Source organism: Anopheles ziemanni, chromosome 3 (assembly GCF_943734765.1).
Source record: "Anopheles ziemanni chromosome 3, idAnoZiCoDA_A2_x.2, whole genome shotgun sequence".
NCBI classification, from domain to species: Eukaryota; Metazoa; Arthropoda; class Insecta; order Diptera; family Culicidae; genus Anopheles; species Anopheles ziemanni.
The window spans coordinates 92924856-92945246 of record NC_080706.1 but is presented as its reverse complement, the minus strand read 5'-3'; the positions used below and the strand labels follow the sequence as shown (position 1 = coordinate 92945246).

Below are 20391 nucleotides of genomic sequence, written 5' to 3'. Positions count from 1 at the left end.
ACATAATAATATTATTACACATTAAAATAAGGAAAGCTTTAACAAATTGTTTATTTAAGATGAAGTTGATAATTGGGTTCTAATAAAATGAAATTCTAAATATTAATTTGCACAGGTATTATATTAGGTTCCTTTCGTGTGGGAAGACAACTTTAAATTTTTCCAATCAACCGAATGATGCTATTTTACAATATTTTGCCGTTCCAGCTGTGATTCAAAACGCTTGGTTGTCAGAACCGTTTAATCAATTGGACCTTGAATACCGCAAGTCATTTTGGACGAGCGCTGTTTGCCAACGAGTAATTTATTTAAATTCACAGCTGGTCGACCAGTATAAGAGCGACATTGAAGGCGTGACTCTGTTTCAGTATTCCTGAGAAAGCAAACCATCTCAGTTGGTAAACTGTAGTTGGTCTTGAAGTAGTGTCATAGAAGATGGAGATCTATCTGATTTACCTTTTGCCGCTTGTGGCCATCGTGTACATCGTCTACCACCACATTACAAAGGATATTAACTACTTCCACGATAAGCCGATACCTTCCATCGCCGCTAAACCACTGTTCGGAAGTACGTGGCGGTTGGTTATGAAGAAGATTGCGCTGCATGAGTTTATCATCGAAATTTACAACAAGTATCCCTTAGTGAAGTAAGTGTTAGCTTGGGTACTGGTTCGTGCTTATTTAATTCAATGCTCGGATTGTTTACTTGTATGTAGAGTTTTCGGAATGTTCGACATGACGACACCGGTGTTCGTCGTGCGTGATCCGGAACTGATTAAACGGATTGGCGTGAAGGATTTCGACTATTTCGTGAACCATCGATCCATTTTCGGCAACACGGACAACAACCACCCTCGGGCTTTGTTCAGCAAAACACTGGTCGCCCTTAACGATCAGAAATGGCGGAATATGCGGGCCACCATTAGCCCTGCCTTTACCGGAAGTAAGATGCGGCAGATGTTCGACCTGGTTCGTGAATGTTGCGAGAATATGGTGAAGTTTTATAAGGACGAAGTGCGCGCTAAAGGTGGTTCACAGGAGCACGAGATGAAGAATGTGTTTACGCGCTTCTCGAATGACGTGATAGCGACATGCGCCTTCGGTCTGAAGGTGGACTCGATGGGCAATGCCAACAACGATTTCTACACCAACGGAAAGAAGATGGTAGCCTTCGACCGGCCGATTGTGATTCTTAAAATGTTCGGTTTCCAAATGGCACCAAGATTGATGGGTTGGTTGGGTTTGGATCTGTTCGATCGTGAACAGAATGATTTCTTTACGGAGATCATTCGGGAGACCGTTCGTACACGAGAATCAGATGGTATCGTCCGTCCCGATATCGTGCACCTGTTGATGGAAGCACGGAAGGGAATGCTCAAACATCAGAAGGAAACCAAGGAGGAAGAGGAAGTCAAAGGATTCGCCACCGTCGAGGAATCGGAAGTGAGCCAAGTTCAAGTCGGTAAAGAAATGGAAATGTCAGAAGCGGAGATGGTTGCGCAGTGTCTTATTTTTTTCCTCGCCGGCTTCGATACCGTTTCCACTTGTTTGACATTCCTGGCGTACGAGTTGACCCTTAATCGCGATGTACAGGATAAACTGTACAAGGAGATACGCGAAACAAAAGCCTCCCTCGGAGGTGGTCCACTGACGTACGATGCCGTGCAGAAGATGCAGTACATGGACATGGTCGTCTCGGAAGTCCTGCGAAAGTGGGCACCGGCTCCTTCTACCGATCGCGTGTGCGTACGGGACTACGTGGTGGACGATGGGGAGAGACTAAAATTCACCATTGAAAAAGATACGGTTGTGTTCTTTCCCATCGCTGGCCTTCACCACGATCCACAGTACTACCCCAACCCGGGAAAGTTCGATCCGGAACGGTTCAGTCCCCAAAATCGTGATAAAATTAATCCTAGTACGTATCTTCCTTTTGGAATCGGACCCAGAAATTGTATTGGATCCCGCTTCGCCCTCATGGAGGTGAAAGCGATCTTCTACTACATGCTGATGGAGTTCACGTTCGAGAAAACTCCCAATACACCGGTTCCATTGCAATTGGCAAAAACTATTTTCGGTATATCAAGCGAAAAGGGAATGTACGTGGAATTTCGACCTAGAGTGTAAGAAAATGTATCGAAAAAAAACAACTGCCTCGTTATAATTTAACTTACTTTTACTTGATGAAATAAAGAAAACAAAAAATGGAAATATTACACCGGGTAGTTCAAAGAACAAGTCTTTCTAGTCCAAAATAAATAATTCATCTCAAGAAAACATGGAGAAACATACTTAATTCAACAACAAGAGATCACGACTTTGCTCACATCTGCCCGTGCATGGTGCGGGAAGCTTCATAAGCTAACCTGCAACCCTACGTTTGCTACCGTTTTGGCAATTAGTCAATAGTTCTACCTACGTTTAGTCCTTTTTATCTACTTTCAGCTAACTGATGCGAGGTGATGCGTGGATCTTTGATATTCCTCACCGCTACAAGGATGAGGAAAACAAGATCAACGATTCAGCTGCGAGAGATACTCTTCTGCCTGTTCGCGTAGTGCATCAACTTGTTCCATAAGTTTCGCCTAAAAGTAACAACAAGTAGTAAGAAAATTGTAAGGTTGTAAAGGAGAAATGTAGAATCAGCCTCGACTGTATGCATGCGTTACCTTCGCGCTCAGTATCAAATGGTTCGCCGTGCGGTAGTTCATGTATTCGATGGTTTCTACCAGCTCCTTCGATTTGGCACGGGCTATCGAGGCGAGCGTGGTGTATCCGGCCCGGTACAACTGTTTGGCACGACCCTAGAAAAAAACAAACGCAACGAGATTAATTTCGCCACAAACAACACGCGAACGAGATCGCCACTTACCAGCTTCACCGAGGGCAGCTCCATCAGTGGCATCAGCTCGAGCTTACAGTAGTGCGTCAACCGTTCGGTCATGCCCGTCAGCAAATGCTTGAACGCCCACAGTTCCGGAATTTCCTCGCACATCCGCAGCAAACTGTACGCCGTCCCGGCTGTGCTGGTCATGAGGCTCTGAATCGCACCCGCGTTCACGCGGTACTTGAGGGCAACTTCCTGGAGACCCATTTGCCTCCATAGGTCGTGCACGATCAGCACACGGAAGAAACGCTGCACCCGGAACATTGCCTCTTCGGGTACGGTGCGGCGCGCAAGAATTTTAGCTATTAGCACGTTATTGATGTTGTACCGTGCGGCGATTTTCAGCAGTTCATCCGAGAGTTTAGTGGTCTGGAAAAAGATTTGCAGTCAGTAAATGGGCGTATTGCATTGTACCACTTTTTAATGCAAGAAATCAGGAGTATAATCAATCTGCACGATTTTTTATCCATCATCTTTAGGGCTTATTCCGAACGAAGTCGTCAACGCTAATCGATCGTATAGCAAATAGACGGTCATCTAATAAACGGCTCGAAAAAGGTTTCCCGAACGAATTTCATGAACGATCGTTAATATGATATACGATCGATAATACAATAAGCTCGAGCAGTTTTAATTTCCCTCAATGCTCACACATAGCTTTTTGGCGACTGTGTTGCAACTAGAATAGCGACTATTTCATCTCCTTCTTTTCTCGCCGGGCCGTGACATCCAACACTGGGCAAAAATATCGGTTAGCACTAGTGTGTATTCTTTAGATTCATCGTCGCGCTATTGAACATGTTCGTCGTGGGTAGATCAATGATCAAATCGGACGCTTTCTCATGGACAGGTTGGCGTTATCGATTGCTTTTTAGTCATCGACAACTTAACGGTCGTCATTGCTGTAAATTAAGCTTATGTGATACCTATAACGATCGTTAACTCAACTGCTCGACAAATTTACTCACAGATGGCAGAGCTCAAAGGATTTTATTGACGATTATTTCGACGATCGTCTGTTTGAACGGATGTGATAGGTTTGCAACCGATTTAACTCAAAACGATCGTTTATTTATGGTTTAACGATAGTTTACCTTTGACGATTTCGTTCGGAATAGGCCCTTTTGTTGCACTGAACCAAACGATTTTCAATCAAGATCTTTAAAAAGAGCGGTTGAGGAAGACCGTTGCACTTGATTTCGGCAACATCCAAAATATGCTGAGTCACAACTGGCACACTTTGATCCAGTATTTCCGATGACCTGAATTGTTTAAAAGATCGTTGCTTTGATTTCCCACAAACGATTAATTCTTTTCCTCCAAAAAAGCAATCGAGGTGACAGCGTAGTCTTCCGTAATTCGCTTCTAGTAGAAGCAACTCTAAAATCTAATCAAATATTATTTGATCCATCACGAACCTTTTTTGAACATACGATACAACAACAAAACAGTTGCTTTATAAGAAATTTAAAAAAAGAAAGCTATCGTACGGTTTGCTCCATTGAGCTATGAAAACTAAAAGTGGCAGATTATGCAATACAAGAAGGCAAAGAAGCACTACATATACATTTCAAATTTACAGGAACTTGTGGTTCAACGTGCAGTGTTTTACGTTTAAGGATATTTGCTATCCTTTACAATGGGCTACTTACCAGAACGATCAAATCATCCATTTTGAGATATACTTCCCGTCCGTCCTCCAGCAGAATGAGGAAGAACAGATCGAACTCATCGAGCACACACAGTCGTTTGCCTAGTTCCTGCATCTCGTCGTAGAACCGGACCGCTCGCTCCATGTCGAACCCGGCACGGATGGCCGCCTTGCCCAGTCGGTTCACTTCCAGCGGGCTCGTTCGATCGATCGTTTTGATAACCTTACCCGGACGGGACGGTGTCTTGTGTACTCGAATGAACGCCTGTCCCACCGCTACCTCCGATCGTTCATCCCCGGGCATAGGGGCCGTACCGGTGACAGGGATGTTATGGGCACCACCTGCGCCACTGATTTCCACTACCATGTTCGGTGGATTGCGCAGACAGCTATCGTGCGTTGCCTTGATCGCATTGCCCTGGTACAGCTGCACGATCGTTTCGTCGGTGATGGCCTCGAGATCGATTCCGCGTCGCTTCGCTTGCTGCGCAAGCAGCGTACTTCCAACCATCGCTTGCAGCGCATCCCGTGTCACACTAAGATCGAGCCCGATCGAGCTGAGTACGAGCGATTTGAAGCAGGCCCGATCGTCTTCGATGAGCGACGACTCGGCGACGTCCATCGGTGAGCAGAGCATCTCGCAAACCTGCGGTATATCGCGCTGAGCGCAAATAAGTATGGAATCGCCGGTCTCGCCGAAACCCGCACGCCCGGCCCGGCCAACCATTTGTTTGTAGCGACTGAGCGTTAGAAAACCCGTCCCAATGTAGGGCGACCGGATGATCACTCGCTTCGCCGGAAGGTTCACACCGGCGGCCAGCGTTGAAGTGCACACGATCAGCGAAAGGATGCCGGCCCGGAATGCATCCTCGATCGTGCGCCGCTCGTCCTGCGTCAACCCAGCATGATGGTAAGCGACTCCGACACGGAACGACTGCGGTAGGATGGGTGCAACGGACCCATCGTCTTGGAGGGACTTTATAATCTGTGCTTTTTCCTCTGCCCGGTGCTCGGCAAACGAACCCGGCAACTTGTTCGCCAACATGGCGCACAAACTTTCACACTTGTTTTTGGTAGGACAAAACACCAAACACGAACTCTCAGGAATTACCTCCATGATCAGACCGATCACATGGTCCTGATCGATCCGTCGCAGTTCCTCACTGTAGTTAAACTCCAACCGTCGCTTCTCCCCGAACACGTCATCCATACGTTCGGCCTGGCCGCGCACCTCGAACAGATCGTCCCCACACTTGACGTACTCCTTCAACTCTACCGGCCGGAAGTCGCGACAGTAAACGTCGGCCAACATGAAACGTGCCACTTCACCCAAGTTCCCGATAGTGGCACTCATTCCCACGATCTGAATTCCGGCCCGCAGCGACTGCACCTTTGTGATCAGCATCTCTAGACTGGCCCCGCGTCGCTGCTCTCCGATCATGTGCAGTTCGTCGATCACGATCAGCCCGATCTCGTTCGCCCGATCCGCCTCGATGAGTGAGTCCATGAGGAGAAGCGATTTTTCGATCGTACAAACAAAAATCGTGTTTTTCTTGCGCCGTTTCCGTGGTGGACATTGTCCCCTTCCGCCGGTGTACTCCTCCAACAGAAACTGCAGCTCGATTGAGAACGGACTGAGCGCGATCACCTTCTCCTGAGCGAGTGAAACGTACGGCACGATGAACATGACGTTCCGCAGCCGGCAAATAATCTCCCGTAGCATAAGAATCTCCGCCACCAGCGTCTTTCCGCCGCTCGTGGGCAATGCGTAGATCAAATTACGTCTCTCGGGGATCGCCGGCAGCGCCAGGCACTCCTGTTGCCAATCGTACAGCTCGCCAATCCCACGAAAGTCTCGCAGGATTCGCTGAACGTTGCTCGGTAGCCCAAAGAACGGACCCTTCTCGAGGAAAAGCGACGATACGCGGGGTGCGGTAGATTTTGGCTTGGTAGTCTGGTCTGAAATTTCCTCATCCCAATTAATGGCCGCTAGGGTCGAGTTGCTGGCCCTCATCCGCGGGCTTCCCTCATCGATCGCCACCGCCATCGGCTCGATGTTGGTCATGTCGTGCAGTGTACGTTCACAGTTTTCGAAAATCCGCTGCACTTCGCTCACCTGTTGCAGCTCGAAGGCCCGTTCGGCTTCGTCGGCTACCTGTTGGATCTGTGACGGACGCTCCGGATGACCCATTTGTGATGCACCGATCGCGTCGATTCGCTCCACACCTTCGTCCACGAGGGACTGGTCTAGCCGCATGTACTGCGAACAGATGTCCCGGTTCGTGTACACCTCGAACCCGTTGCCCTCACGCAGCAGGTCACCGACATGCGTTACTGGTTTGGACGACCCGATCCGCCTCAGTTTATCCTTGATTATTTCGTCCGTATCAACTTGATCATGACTGGCGATCTGTTCCTGCCCGCATGGTAGCATCTCTCGGAGGAATTCATCATCGTCGTCTTCCAGCCCGGACCACAGATGATGAACCGATGGAATTTCCTCGTTCACAACGTTTGATCGATTCGATGGCTGATTTTCATTACAACCACTGTCCCTCTCCTCATCACTCACCTCGCCTCCGTCCATGCTCATTTGTAGCACATAAATCTGGCGGCTACTAGCAGCTGATTTTCGCCGTTTCGGTGTACTGGCCACAATTCTACTCTCAATGGCTGTAACAGAAAAGCAGTTATGAAATGGAGCAAACAGTATCTCACAGCCTACGTTGTTATCAATCGTCGAAAGCGTGCACCTACCTCCTAATGAGTTGGAACGTTTATGAAACGATCTGATCGATTGATCCGCTGCGCCGCGTTTCATATTGCCATCCGATGAGGTACGTGGCTTCGAAGGTTCGATCTGTTGCTCAATGCTGGCCAAATCGACCGCATTCAGCAGCGTGTTGTCTAACTCCATCAGTTTCGTACTTAATTCATCATTGCGTTTGCTGGTACGAACTGCGACCGGTGCCCGGAAATTTGCCGGGTTTGTTGCCGGCGCTGCTGGTGCTACGCCACCAGCTGCCGGTCGTTGATCCGGTGAGATCAAGCATTTCCTCGCCTTTGTGGGAAGGTTCTGTGGAATGCGGAAACTTCGATTTCCCGACATGGCTGTTGCTTTAATTACAATAAGTAATGTAAAGCTTTAATCTAAATAAAGCCGCATGTACTGTACACTGAATTTTATTGTTGTGTCTAAACAATCTGCACCAGATTGATCAATTGACAAACCAGTTGATCACCAATGAGTTAGAAGATAGAGGTATGTTCTTACCTAATTTGACAATCATTGATCGGATATGTCGCATCGACTATGTGCTTTCTTTTTGGGGAAAATGATAGTTTCTGATAGAACGGAAATAATTTGAGGACTTTAGTTAGTGTAATCAGATTTTAAATATTTTTTACGTGTACAGCGTTCGTAAACGCCATCTTTTATCACACCATTTTGAAATGAAAAGAGCCCACCTCTTTGTTGTGCGCCTTGGTTGGTGCGGCGAAGTTTTTGCCCGTGTGTCTCTGCTACAATGGTGCTACGATTCATGTCTTTGCTTACTTTATGGTAAGCATAAGGCGATGTTTCTTATGTTCCTTCTTCAAGATTAAGTAAAAATAATTCTTTGTCAATAAATTACTTTTTAAAAACTGAGGAGAATTCAGTAACCATAATCTATGAAAATATTGTAAAACTCTTGCAGTGGAACAGACGTGTTCTCTTCAAATACATATTCTTTCAATAATACGACAAGTACAGAAGAATGTTTTATTTTAAATTATTTATTTTGACCATTTTAGTTTTATGAACAGAGTAAGAATAAGTTGACGATAAATAACTGCGTCGTTTAGTAGAAGCTCCTCAGACGAGCCTAACCATGCCAAGGGGTCATTGCATGGCGATCATTTTCCCCCCTGCCTTGTGGAAAACGCCCAACGTGACCACATAAAAAAACATGCGTAATTGCTACCAATTAGTCCTTTCTTTGCTGATCCCTGACTATAACATGCTTCCGCTTGCCTGAACCGGTTGCGCATTAAAACGGTGAACTAACATTAAACGCTCATTAACATTAAACGAAAGTGCACCAACAAAAGCTTAACTTAGTAGAAACGAAGATAAGTCGAACACCGTACGCCGGGGGAAAACGGTACAATATTTCTAAAACTAAGCGTTGTAGTATTAGGTTGGGAGAAGTAGTGTGCGGCGTGGCACTATCAATACAAACTTTACATAACCGTTGACGAGAGTTCGTTGTAGGAATTCTTTTTTATTTGTTATCCGTACACTTATTCTAGTAGTAGTACTAGTAGTAGAAGTAGTAGTAGTTCTGTGCATTTTCCGCGTTTATGGTATAGTACAACAATATAATCCTATTTTTTACCATCGAAATCCATTGAAATCCTGTGTTTCACACTAACAAAAACTGCATGTGTGTTCACTTGCTCTATTCAGCATTGTTTTGTTTCCGTTTTCTTTTCGTGTTTTGAGCGCCTACTTTTCAACAGTCTGAATTTTCCGTTCGTTTATGGTATAAAACTCGATGTATTTTTTCATAACTTCTTCCTACCCACAGAAGATTTCACTTTGCACGCATTTCTTTTTCCTTATCTTCATCCAAAACGGGTTCTTTCCCTCTTATGTCTCGTTTTTTCCACTTCCTTCCTACCCCCGCAAACTCTTGCTGATAATTTTGGTATTCGTTTGTATGTTCGTATAAATAAAATATAAATTCTCTTATTTAAGACTAGATTAACAAAAAAAAAAAAAAGATGGAAAGTACCATAAAGAACAACCCTACACTCCTCCCCATGTGTGTGTGTGTGTGTCTCGTCGGTTCAATCAAATGCGCCAAAAGAATGCAATTCAATTACCAGAAGAATATCTTTCCTATATTAGTTCATTTCTGTTTTCTTTTTTTTTTAAGTAGGTAGTGCGCGCTTCATTTTCGTTGAAGATTGTCAAAAATGCTCCCCTTTTTCTCTCGCTTTCTATCGTTTGCATCATTTATGAACAATTCTTCCTCTCGTTTAACTGCCCCTAAGAAGTTCTCCCCTTCCTAGTTGGTTTAAATGCCTATTTCCTTCTATTAAACTGTATGTACATGAAAATAGTTACAAAAAGATTATATCCACGCTATTCACATCTCTCTCTCCTATTCTGCCTTGTGGCTTCCTCCTCCGCTTCCGGTGTGTAGTATTTTTCTCCTAACACCATATAACTCACTGCTAGTTGTTTGATAGTTTCCTTAGCTCCTGCTACTGGTTGAGATCGGACTGCCCTAAAATTTAAATCTCGTGCTGTGTTCCACGTGTGTATCTGTGTGTGAAAAAGGTGCATTGATGGTGGTGGTATAGACCGAGAATCGAGGATCGTTCATGGCAAAACACCGGAAAAGTTACCACCTTCATTCAACGAACGCCACAACTGTGTGTGCTTGCTTAACTAAGATACAGTTCTCCTATAACCTACTTCCCATTGCTTCTCCAAAGGCGAAAAGACGGAGAGAGACCGAGAGGGTGGGTGTTGCTGGGTGCCTAGCATAGAACTAATTACATTGTCGGCCCGCGATGACGACTCTACTACTCTCGGCGCTCGAGAGATGGCTCTTTTAGTAAATCCAATGCAAATGCAGCTTAGCAGCTTCTGAATTCTAAACCTATGTTTGTGTTGTAATGGCATTGCTCGAGCGTTTTCTTTTCCTTTTCTTCATAACTGCGCTGTTTGTTATTTGCTTTGATAAGTGTATAAATCCCGGCAGCTAGTTGGGCTGTTTGTGCGTGAAATGTTCCGTTTGTATTTGTTGTGGAGTTGTAAATGGTCTGTATTTTAGTAGTCTCTCTTTTCTCTTCATCCTAATGTTGTGGGAGGGAGAATGTGTCCCTCCTCTTCCCGCCATCTCTTCTAATATCATTCTATATCTACTTCAATTTTTCACAAACAGTCCCCTTTCTCCTTTTTCCCTCCATCTTTTCCTTCCTATTATGCTTACATTCGACTTACTACATTTTCTTTGGCAATAAACGGCTACACTCTAAAAAAAAAACAACTTAACGCACAACTGTCCATTGGTTATGTTACAGGGTCCATAACCAGAACGACACTAATCTTGCTTCCTCGAGGGCGTAAAGTTTTCCGGCTGCCGCATCCTATTTAACCTTTCCACATTTGTTATGCATTGGGCACCTTCTTCCTTCTTACTATTTGTACAAGCGTAACTTTTCTTTAACAGTATATCCTACATTTTTTTTATTTCAGTTAGATTTTTTTTTGCTTTTCATTTTTCGTTGTTGTTGTTGTTGAAAATTATCTTAAATTTTAAACAGTACATAGGCTGTGTAACGGCGTGCACAGGGTGAGCACCTGAATATTCAGTTCTTTTAGGAAAAAAAACCCTCTCCAGTATCTAGACAAATGCAATTGCATCGTTGTATCTTCGACGTTGGTGTGCAAGAGGAGGGAGGGAGGCGTACATATCTGAGAGGAAATCAGCTGGAAGCAAAGTGCCACCTTTAGAGCTAACGAACAACTCTACCAACAAACATCTTTCCTCCTCCAAACCCCCCCTCCTACTACAACACACCAATGTTTTGCTCGAAAGAACATGCTTTGACACTTTTCATTTGCTTTCTTTTCCCTTCTTCTCTCCATCTGTGTTCTCTCTCTCTCTCTCTTTCTCTTTCCCTATTAACTATTGTGTAGAATTCAACGCGCACGGTGGCGCACCGCATTTACTACTTATCATCAAAAGCGTATGTAGTTTCCGATTGTTTCTTATATTTTTTTTTATTATTATTTTGTGAATGTTCCTACTTCGTTGTTGTTTCATTCAGTGTGTGTTCTTGTTTCTTTTTCTCCCTCTCTCTTTTTCGTTTGTAAAAAAATCTATGATTTTATATCAAATTTCAGAGACTTTCATCATCTCTTTTCTTTTGTTTTAACTTTACAAACAAATTTATCAAACTTTTAGTTTTTTTTTTTTATAGAAAATCCCCAATGAATTAGAAACGAACAAGAACATTTTAAATGAGGAAAACAGTCGAGTATAGAGGAATGAATGAAAAAAACACAACAGTAACAGTTGTTTTATAAGAAAAAAGAAAATAAATTGCTCGCAAACAAACTAGAATGAAAAATGAAATCTAAACTGTGGCCACACCGCTGAACTACGGAACCTGAATAAGACTGACGGTGACGGTGACGACGTCAAGCTTGCGCTTACAAGCAACATTGTTCTCCTACCGAAAGGATGGCCCTAACACTATTTACAACAAACGGCCGGAGAACAGCGCGGCGATAGAAGAGCGCAGCCCCATGGAACTTGCTTGCGATCTCGTCACGGATATCCGCAATAACACCTTCGGTCCGTTGAGGGTAGTGGGTCATGTTTTTCTTTTTCAGCGTGTGTTTTGCTTTTTCTTCGAAAGCCGATAAAGAAAATTGTGTTCCCAACCAGAAAGCTTCTATCGCCAGAGAGGTACGATACATGTATGCCGTCAAAAGAGTTGGTTGTGGTGGTGGTGTGGTGGGCTTTCCTCGTCGTTCGCTCACTTTTCTTATCGTGTGGCCCGGGGCGTTCTTTTGCACTTTCTGCGCGCGCCGCCGAAAGGTTGGATAACGAGAGACCCAAGAGGAGGAGGTGGTTGGTAAGGTAGAAAGTGAGGAACGTGAGGGGGGGTTCATTCAGTCGTCTCGGGGTCTCTTTAAATGCTATCAGTGTGGCTCCTTTTCATCATCGACGTGTTGCGCTTGTTTACTTTCTCCCCCGGGGGCCCTCCCTTCCTCCTCGTTCTCTATGGTTAATTTTCTTTTCCTTCTCTCTCTCCCTGCCCCCTCCTTTCCATCCAGCAGCATGCAAGCAAACAAACATATCGTTTTGTACATTGTCGCGTCGTCGTCGTCGTCGGCGTTATCGCAGTATCACGACCCATTGGCGCGAGCTGCTCGTGAGTGGCCAACACGCCGCCGTCGTCGCCACCGAGCAGTTATTATTAAGAGGATGCAAGCAAACAGAGCAAAAAAAAAACCCCGATAATAAACTGTACCATTGATGGTGGACGTGTGGTGGTGTGGCTTCTCCACCCTTCTCTCTCTCTCCCCCCCCATACAACAACGTAACAACAAGAAAATGTGTGAAAATTTCAAAACGCTGCTAAATCGTGTTTTTCCTCTCCCATCAAAATGTATCAACAGTTTCATAGAATCGAACACAAAATGCAAAAAAAAAAAATTAATGGAAAATTCTCATAACTCTCTCTCAGTAAGAATAAGACCGAATGATAATATAAGCTAATGGGGATGCGGTGTTGCGCGGATCCTGAATGAATGGGCTTGGGGAATTCCTAGTAACTTCTAATATGTACAAAACGGGCGCGCGGAAAGCGTTCTTCTACCCCCCATTGCGCCGCCGGATATGGGGGGAAAAGCGGAATGAAGCTTATCCAGAGCTATGTATAGCTATAGTAATGAAGTAAACCAACTTAAGACCTATGAACCGCACACGTACACGGTGTGCGCCAAGCGCAGTTTGTTTGAGTGAAATCCTTCAATTTGTGCGTGTGTTGTGGGTTTTTATCTTCGATGTGTTTTTTTGGTGATCAAACTCTTTCCCCTCCCCGGTGCAACCCGTGTTCCTGGTTTTTTTTTTTCATTTCGTATGAAAAACTTCGCCGTCTTCATCTCTTTACAGTCCGGCGTCTTCGGCCCTTTTTCCGACGCAGGTGATGATGGATGGGGAAGCGAATGCACGTCGTTCTTATCAATGGGCTGACCTCAAACAACTCCATCGCTGCCGGTAGGAGGTGGTAAATCGGGGCCATTTGCTTGACCTATTAATGATCACACTCTCTTGCAAGGGGGGGGAAAAGAATCTGATATTGGGAACTGCGGAGCGCCAAATCTCGTTTAGAAGTAGATGAACTGCACGTCGGTTGGCGTTTCCGGTTGCTGCTGCTGGGGCGGCCCGCTGCTACTGTTGGCGGTGGAGGCGGACAGCTTCTGGGGTGCCTGCTGGTACTGCTCCTTGCAACTGCTGCCGGCCGCTGCGAGCTGTGCCTGCTGCTGGCACTGCTTGTCGGCGATTTCGCGCGCTACGATCTCCTCGATGATCTTGACGATGAAGTCGATCTTGTCCAGGGCGTGCATCGTCACCCGGCACAGGTCGTAGCCGACGGCCAGCTTCGTCGAAACGTTGAGACCGCGGGTGGCCGATGCGATGCACGACACGGCCAGCAGGGAGGGTTCTACTTGCATGAAGATGGTTTCTGTAAACGAGAAAGGGAAAAATAACAACGTTAGAATTGCGTGTAGTAACAAAAATGATTTTTATGACAAAACTTTCCTAAAATCAAAAACTATTCTCATGTAGTTTGTGAAACGAAACGAATGGGAAACAGAAAGAAATGAAACAGCGATTTTTTTTATTGCACTATGCTGTTTTCTTTTCTAGACCTTTCCCAAGCACTCTCAATGATTTCAAGAACGCAGGTAAAATTTTAAAAGTTCTCACAAAACTAATCGTCGGTGCAAAAAGGATACTCAAAACGCACAGAAGAAAGTCCAAACTTTCCGTTTCTCCAGCGCTTGTGTGCGTGTGTCAACGCCGCCAGAGAACAGGAAGAGATGAGCAAAGATCGGACACCATGTACAGATTTTTCCTTTTTGCTTTTCGTCCTTTCATTTTGATGTTTTTCTTTACTCAAATTTCCGCCCTGTCCTTCACACAGTTTGCTTGCTTCGAAGTTTTCTTTTGCAACATTTCTTTATACACAAAAAAAGGATGACATTGTCTTGCTTCTCAGTAGAAGGATAATAAATAGTGTATTGCATATCTTTTCGTGAGGCTGTGTGTAGCAATGCATCTTTTCGTGAGTCTGTGTATTTCTCCCTCTTTTTCGTACTGGAAATCAAAACAAAACTCGGTAAACAAAACTCGAACCCAGCTCGGACACAGGATGTAATGAAGGAATTTTCGTCCGGCCACGAAAGGAGCGTAACAAGACTCTTCCAAACAGCCTTTCCTCTACATAAAGGCAGGCTTTTATTTAAATAGCACTCATTCCGTACCAACAAACCATCGTTAAAATATAAATATCCTTCCCAGCCCTTGATGTTTTCCTTATCTTTATCGTACAAGAACTCATATGAGAAGGGAAAGAAACGACCAACATTCGGCGTGCAAAGGAATTATAGAAGAGAAAAAAGAATTATTGCCTCGAAAACATCGCCGATAAATAGGTAACAAAAGCCGCCCTAAATAGAACCATAATTTTAGAGGCAAAATAAACAATAAACCGAAGAAGAAGCGTAATGCCCATGGGCAGGACGGGAACGTTTCCCTGTTCGAGAGAGCCGTGTGCTGTCAACGCAAGGATCGTGTGGCAAGCGTTTCATCTAACAATCGATTGATCAATTCGAGTTGTTTGCGTTTTCGTTACGGTTTCCTGCGTAATCTGGGTAAATTTGCAGTTTTTTTACGACCATAAGACTGGGCAGGAATTCCCCTTCCACAAAAAAGGTCCCTAAAAGACTAAAATCGTTTGATTTAAGAAAACGAACGAAGAAAAACGCATCGGCAAAACAACTTTTTCCCTTTTGGTCCTTTTTCTCTTAAAGGCTGTCGGCTTCGATAGTGCAATTTAACTGTTTAAATTGCCCATACTTTTATTGCAACAGGGATGCGATGCAGCAAAGGCATGGAGGACCATAACGCAAAACAAATCCTCCCGCCGAAAGGCAGTTTACAAAAAAAAGCGTTTTGCTAGAGTTAACGGTTCTTGCGCGGCTCATTAGAAAATCAATCGAATATGGTCCCGGGGGAGCCTGGGGTTTATGATCTTTTCTGCCATTTGACGAACAAACAACACTCGGGGGGAATAAATCTTTATTTACTTCCACAAAGCGAACGAAAATAATTCCGAAGCTAACGGAAGAAGATGCAACACACAAAAAAAGAAACGCCAGTAGTAAATTGGCATCCATTTACAAAGGAATGTTACATATTGCATGTCTTTAAAGGTTCCGTCGAGACGCCTGGCTCAAGTTAACCGCTTATAGCGCTAGAAGTCGACGGGACTACGCCCAGTCGAGACTTTGCCCACAGCTGGATGAGGAAAACCCCTTATCCAGCTCGTTCGCATATGCAGCTCAACAACAACAACAACAACGACGAGGCCGCCCGACAGCAAAGGAGCGGAAGTGTATCGGATTTCGGAGGTGGCACACCACCACATGCACTAATAAAAATGCAGCGAGCGAAGAATAAACCAACGGGCTTAACGTGGAATGTCTAAACAGCTCACCCAGTACACTCCCCTCTCCCCTCCTGTGTTGTGTTGCATCACATCGAGAGCGCGAATTTATTTTTGCTATCTTATCCTGCCTGCATAGGAAGGGAATAAGTGTCACAGATAATGTCCACGCGCTTGTATGTAGCAATTAATAATAAAAAAAAAGAAAGCCGGTCGCACCATCAAAGCTGCAGCTGGAGAGGTCTATGATGGACATCAGGGCACGTCAGAGATACTAGGTGCCGATTGCAAAACAACTGGCATTTAAACGATATCCGGCTGTCGGAATCCGCCAGATGGTTGCTGCAGCGGGCTTGGAGGAGATCCTCCAAAAGGCTTCACGCGAATTACTCAGGCCGGTTTTAAAAGGTGCAAGATATCTCCAAGGAAACCACCAGCATCATCACCAAGACAACAAGAGTTTACGAGGATCAGAGCAGGCGCCAGGTGTTTTTCGTCGTGTTTTTCTGCGATCCTCCACTCCTTCTTTATGTCGACGCATTAAATTCGCAAGAAAAAGCGCATGATGATGGACACACGCCGTGTTCCACACTCCTGCGCGTTTAAATGCCCTCCTTCTGAAAGCTGCGGGCTTTCGGGAGACTGCAAATTGGCGCAAAACGAAGCGACGACCAGTTGGCGGGATCGATTTTGTTTACAAACAACGCAGGACATCTCATCTCTGCCACAACAAACCCGGGGACGAAAACATAACCTTCGAGGAGATTGTAGCACATGTCGAAGGCAGCGTTCGGTGGACGTTTTGTTGTTGCACCTTCCAGCCGGCCAAGGATTGCCACCAATAAGACAAAGCCCGGGGGAAAGCGCACCCCAAGGCAGAGGAAGCATATTTTTTGTTGTGTCTGTAACGTCAGCCTTATGCTTCCCGAAGGCACGCAAGGCACCTGCTCTCGACACCAAACAAAACGACGATTGGTGGTCGTAATTTTCTGTTTTCAGTTTTTGTTTTGGCATTTTGGGGTCGCTGCATCCGCCACAGACGACCCGCCGATCGAGCCTCGATACTCGTACGTTTCCGAGTCCGCGCGTTTATCCCTGTCTAAAAAACAACCTAAAAACGCACCACACGCGCATGATCATCTCCGCGCGTCCACCTGCCTGGTGGTGTTTAAAATCCCATTGGTCCTTGCAACGATGACGAGCCACCTGCCTTCGCTTTTCTGTTTTACTTTATTCATGTATATGCTCGATCGGATGGCGATTGCACCTTCAGCTCTAAGAACGCTAACGCTAAAAGAATCGAAGGGAGCAAAAAGAAACGGGACCTAAGCGTCATTATCTCAAGTGCAGACCGGAGAGCTTTCGTATGATGATCCGGAGTTCCCTAAGGGTGAGTTCTGTGTTCTGCCTGTAGAAGTGAAATGGACCCAACCACTTGGAGGCTTCTGTTTTGAGGCAATTTGAAGACGTATTCATTTCAAAAACCCCCCAAGGGTTTGATTTTAAGCCTTGTCATTCGTGGGGTAACTTTTGAACATAATTTGGCAAACGATTTCCTCTCTGGCTTTGAGGCACAATTATTTTTGGCACACGCGGAATTGATGGCTACTGGTACTTTCTGACTTCCGGTGAACTCCTTAAGGGTTTTAATGGTCCCAATCGGTAGGAAACTATCAAGAATAAGTCTCCATTGCAGGGTAAATGTTGTGTCTATCAGCAACGTACCGAAGCGTATCAACTCCTGCTTGAGAGATCACTCGCGAAACATTTGGGGAAGAAGATTCCCCTCGAAATGGCCTCAAAGAAGAAGCCCACTCCAGCGGTACTAATTACCGGTGTAAGTTGTGGCGACTAACTTTTATCAGAGGTTCGGAGGTCATGGTTCATGGGCAGAAGCAGCTGACCCTTTGCAGCAGAGGAATCGACTGTAGGTAAAGAAATCATAAAAAATATCAAATAGGTGTCATTTGTAACATGGAAAAGGAGACGTTTTTTTCTGCTCTTCTTGCCGGAGCCAGAGGAGCCTCCAACTATCCGGACCCTAACCGGAAGAAAATAAAAAGCGTCCTCCTCCCTCTTCCTGTACACAAACGGGCGGGTTGTGCAAACAGCGGAAGTAAAAGTACCATTGCAAGAAAAAAAAGAGAAGCGGACGGGGAAGTTCAGTAGGGCAACAAAAAAAAAGTAGGGACTGAAGCAAACGGTTATCTAACCGATTGATCAAAAATGATGATCACATCCATCCACACACACAGATGGCCAAAGCCCGGGGTTTGTGCATTGTGACACGCGTGTTAAATATCCCTTCTTCCAAGGGTATTTTTTCGGGGAGAAGAAAGGAAACCAAGCTGAAAGGTTTTTCGCCCATGTGTGTCGTCGTCCACCCCTGGAAGAATAAGAAAGGCACCGGACCGAGCGAAGACGATGGCGACAAATGTTGCCACTGCCTGCGCCTCGTCCTACCTGGGACATCGGAGACACGACCTCCTATTCTTCCCTAGAATAGGGTTTTTTTCCAGCTCGATAAATTCAAGTTCCCCCCCCCCCCCCCCCCCCCCCCCCCTCAACACTACTACCCTTATTATTATTACTTCGCTGTGCCGCAATGCTAACGTCTTCACCACCTGGTGTCGTCCTTACGCCCGTAACCTACGCAATTCTATCTTGATCGTAGGGCACACATTTAATCGGAGGACGAACAAACGAACGAACGAATGACGCCACCTTCGACGACTCCTACCTTCCCTAGGGGTGTTGTTCAGGGGCTTTTTACCTCCAAGGCATATGTTCGTCTGGTGACGCTTTTCGGAAGCGGAAGAAAAGGTGGTGCTCAAGAATATGCAAGTCCCTATATTCCGAGGGAGGAAAGAAAAGCGATCCATGCCGTCGTTAGTTACATTTGAAAATTAAAAAAGATCGTTTAAATTCGAATAGTTTGTTGCACGACAAAATGGGGTCCTTATTCCCGTGTGTCCTTATCGAGCTGTATGAAAGCTCCTTTTCTTAGGACTTCAGGCGATCCTTAGCTTACGATGAAGGAACGACGCCTTCAGGACCCGTCCGTCCTCCCGCAATGCATCCTCCTCCTCCTCCTGCTTCGTGTGTTGATTGTAAGGTTATTTTATTTATTTCCTTGCATTTGTTCTCGTCCTCCTGTGGTGCGTCACACACACCTTTCGATTGAGGCAGAATTAAACATCTGCCATGCGCAATCCTCCTTCCCTACGCCGCACATTTGTGCAATAAAACTCCAACGACTTCGAACTTGCGCTGTGAATGCAAAGAAAAACCACCTCCTTCTTCCAACAAAAGTGGAATTGGTGCCGCATTTGAAAAACTCCCCTCGAAGCAGCAGGGTTGGGAGAGTACAGGAACACAATAATAATACCTCCCCGGTGGTAAAGCACCTTGAGGGAATATAAAACTGCATTGGCACGAAAGGAAAACTGCCGATTGGTGGAAACAATATATTGCCGCACGCGCTGTAAGGAATTTTTCATTGGCTTCAAAGAGAAAAACACGAACGTTTTGGCAAATACATATTGGCTGGCTGGCGGCGTGATTATGCTTTTGCGGAATAAAAACGATCACGAGATAACGACCACTTCCCCCCTTCCACAACAGCCCGACGCGGTGGTGGTTTTGAGATCATTCCCAATTGCATGCATGATCAAAGCAAGAATAAAAAACGATCAAACCGAAAAGATTCCGAAAGGAAAGAGAACCAATCTTTCTTATCTGTCGATTCGCTTCGTAATGTCTTCGTTGGTCGCTATTTTTTTTTCGTCCCGCAGAAAGGACGAAAAACGAACGAAGGTCAACCATTTTCCGGGGCTAAGGAAAAGGAGGTAGGATTCTTCCAGGTTCGGTTTTTGGCATTGCGGAGAGAAAACAGGCAATCACCAAAAAGTAGCATAGAGAAAGATTTCGTGCAGGAGAGTTCTTCCCCGGACAGCAAAACCTAACCTCCTAAACGTTTGGGTTTCCGTTTCGAATCGCACCGGATTCGATCCGATTCCCTCTTCTCTTCCCCGGGAGGCGCGCATCCTCAGGTGTTGGGTAAGAAAATCCAGAAAGACCTCACACAATATGCCAGAGTGTGCGTGCCTTGGTGCCAAAAGTGCGGAAAGAAGCTGTGCAGAAGAGTCCGGACTGGTTCTCCTTCCCATGTGGTGTTTGGTTGTTTGGCGAGCAACGGTTTTTCCTTTCGGTTTCTAGAACGGCCCGACGCAAGGAGAAGAAGGTGTAGACGGGGCGGGACGGTGACGATCACGAACACGCAGAAACATTTCTTCTCGTTACCCCACGGGGTAGGTAGGCAGGAAGGAGAAAGATTCTTTTCCTCGCGTTCCTTCTTACTTCGCTGAGGAGTGGTTGGGGGTTTTCGTTAAGGATCCTTTTCGCAAGCAGAAGAAAAACAAGCAAAAGAAAAACCCCTAACAGTGAGTGCCAAGAGCACAAAAAAAAACCGCACACACTACAAACGAAAAATGCCGATAGCGACCGGGAAAGGACTCAGACTACATTGCCTTGCGGAAAAAGAAGGCAAAGGTTTGCGCATACATAATTTGCATCACAGCGACGTGTAGAGAGAGAGGTCGGTCGGTCG

At 45.5% G+C, this 20391-nt stretch overlaps 3 protein-coding genes across 4 annotated transcripts in view; 1 reads left to right on the top strand and 2 right to left on the bottom strand.

Annotated features, from left to right (window-relative positions):
- Positions 1–435: 435 nt before the first annotated feature.
- LOC131285861 (probable cytochrome P450 9f2) lies at positions 436–2127 on the top strand. The gene is made up of 2 exons (XM_058314715.1): positions 436–647; positions 717–2127. The coding sequence occupies exons 1-2, from the start codon at positions 436–438 to the stop codon at positions 2125–2127; spliced, it is 1623 nt and encodes a 540-aa protein (XP_058170698.1).
- Positions 2128–2158: 31 nt separating this feature from the next.
- On the bottom strand, positions 2159–7647 carry LOC131285859 (helicase POLQ-like). The gene is made up of 5 exons (XM_058314714.1): positions 7296–7647; positions 4540–7211; positions 2873–3256; positions 2670–2804; positions 2159–2585 (listed from the first exon to the last, which is right to left on the bottom strand). Exons 1-5 carry the CDS (start codon positions 7645–7647, stop codon positions 2514–2516), a joined length of 3615 nt encoding a protein of 1204 aa, XP_058170697.1. The 3' UTR covers positions 2159–2513.
- A 4704-nt stretch (positions 7648–12351) lies between these two features.
- The window catches only part of LOC131289849 (G1/S-specific cyclin-D2), a 35213-nt gene continuing 27173 nt past the window's right edge, over positions 12352–20391 (bottom strand). For both annotated transcript variants that reach the window (XM_058319187.1, XM_058319186.1), the window contains exon 5: positions 12352–13796. In XM_058319187.1, the coding sequence (XP_058175170.1) occupies positions 13438–13796 (359 nt within the window). In that variant the 3' untranslated portion in view covers positions 12352–13437. The remainder of the gene's footprint in view (positions 13797–20391) is intronic.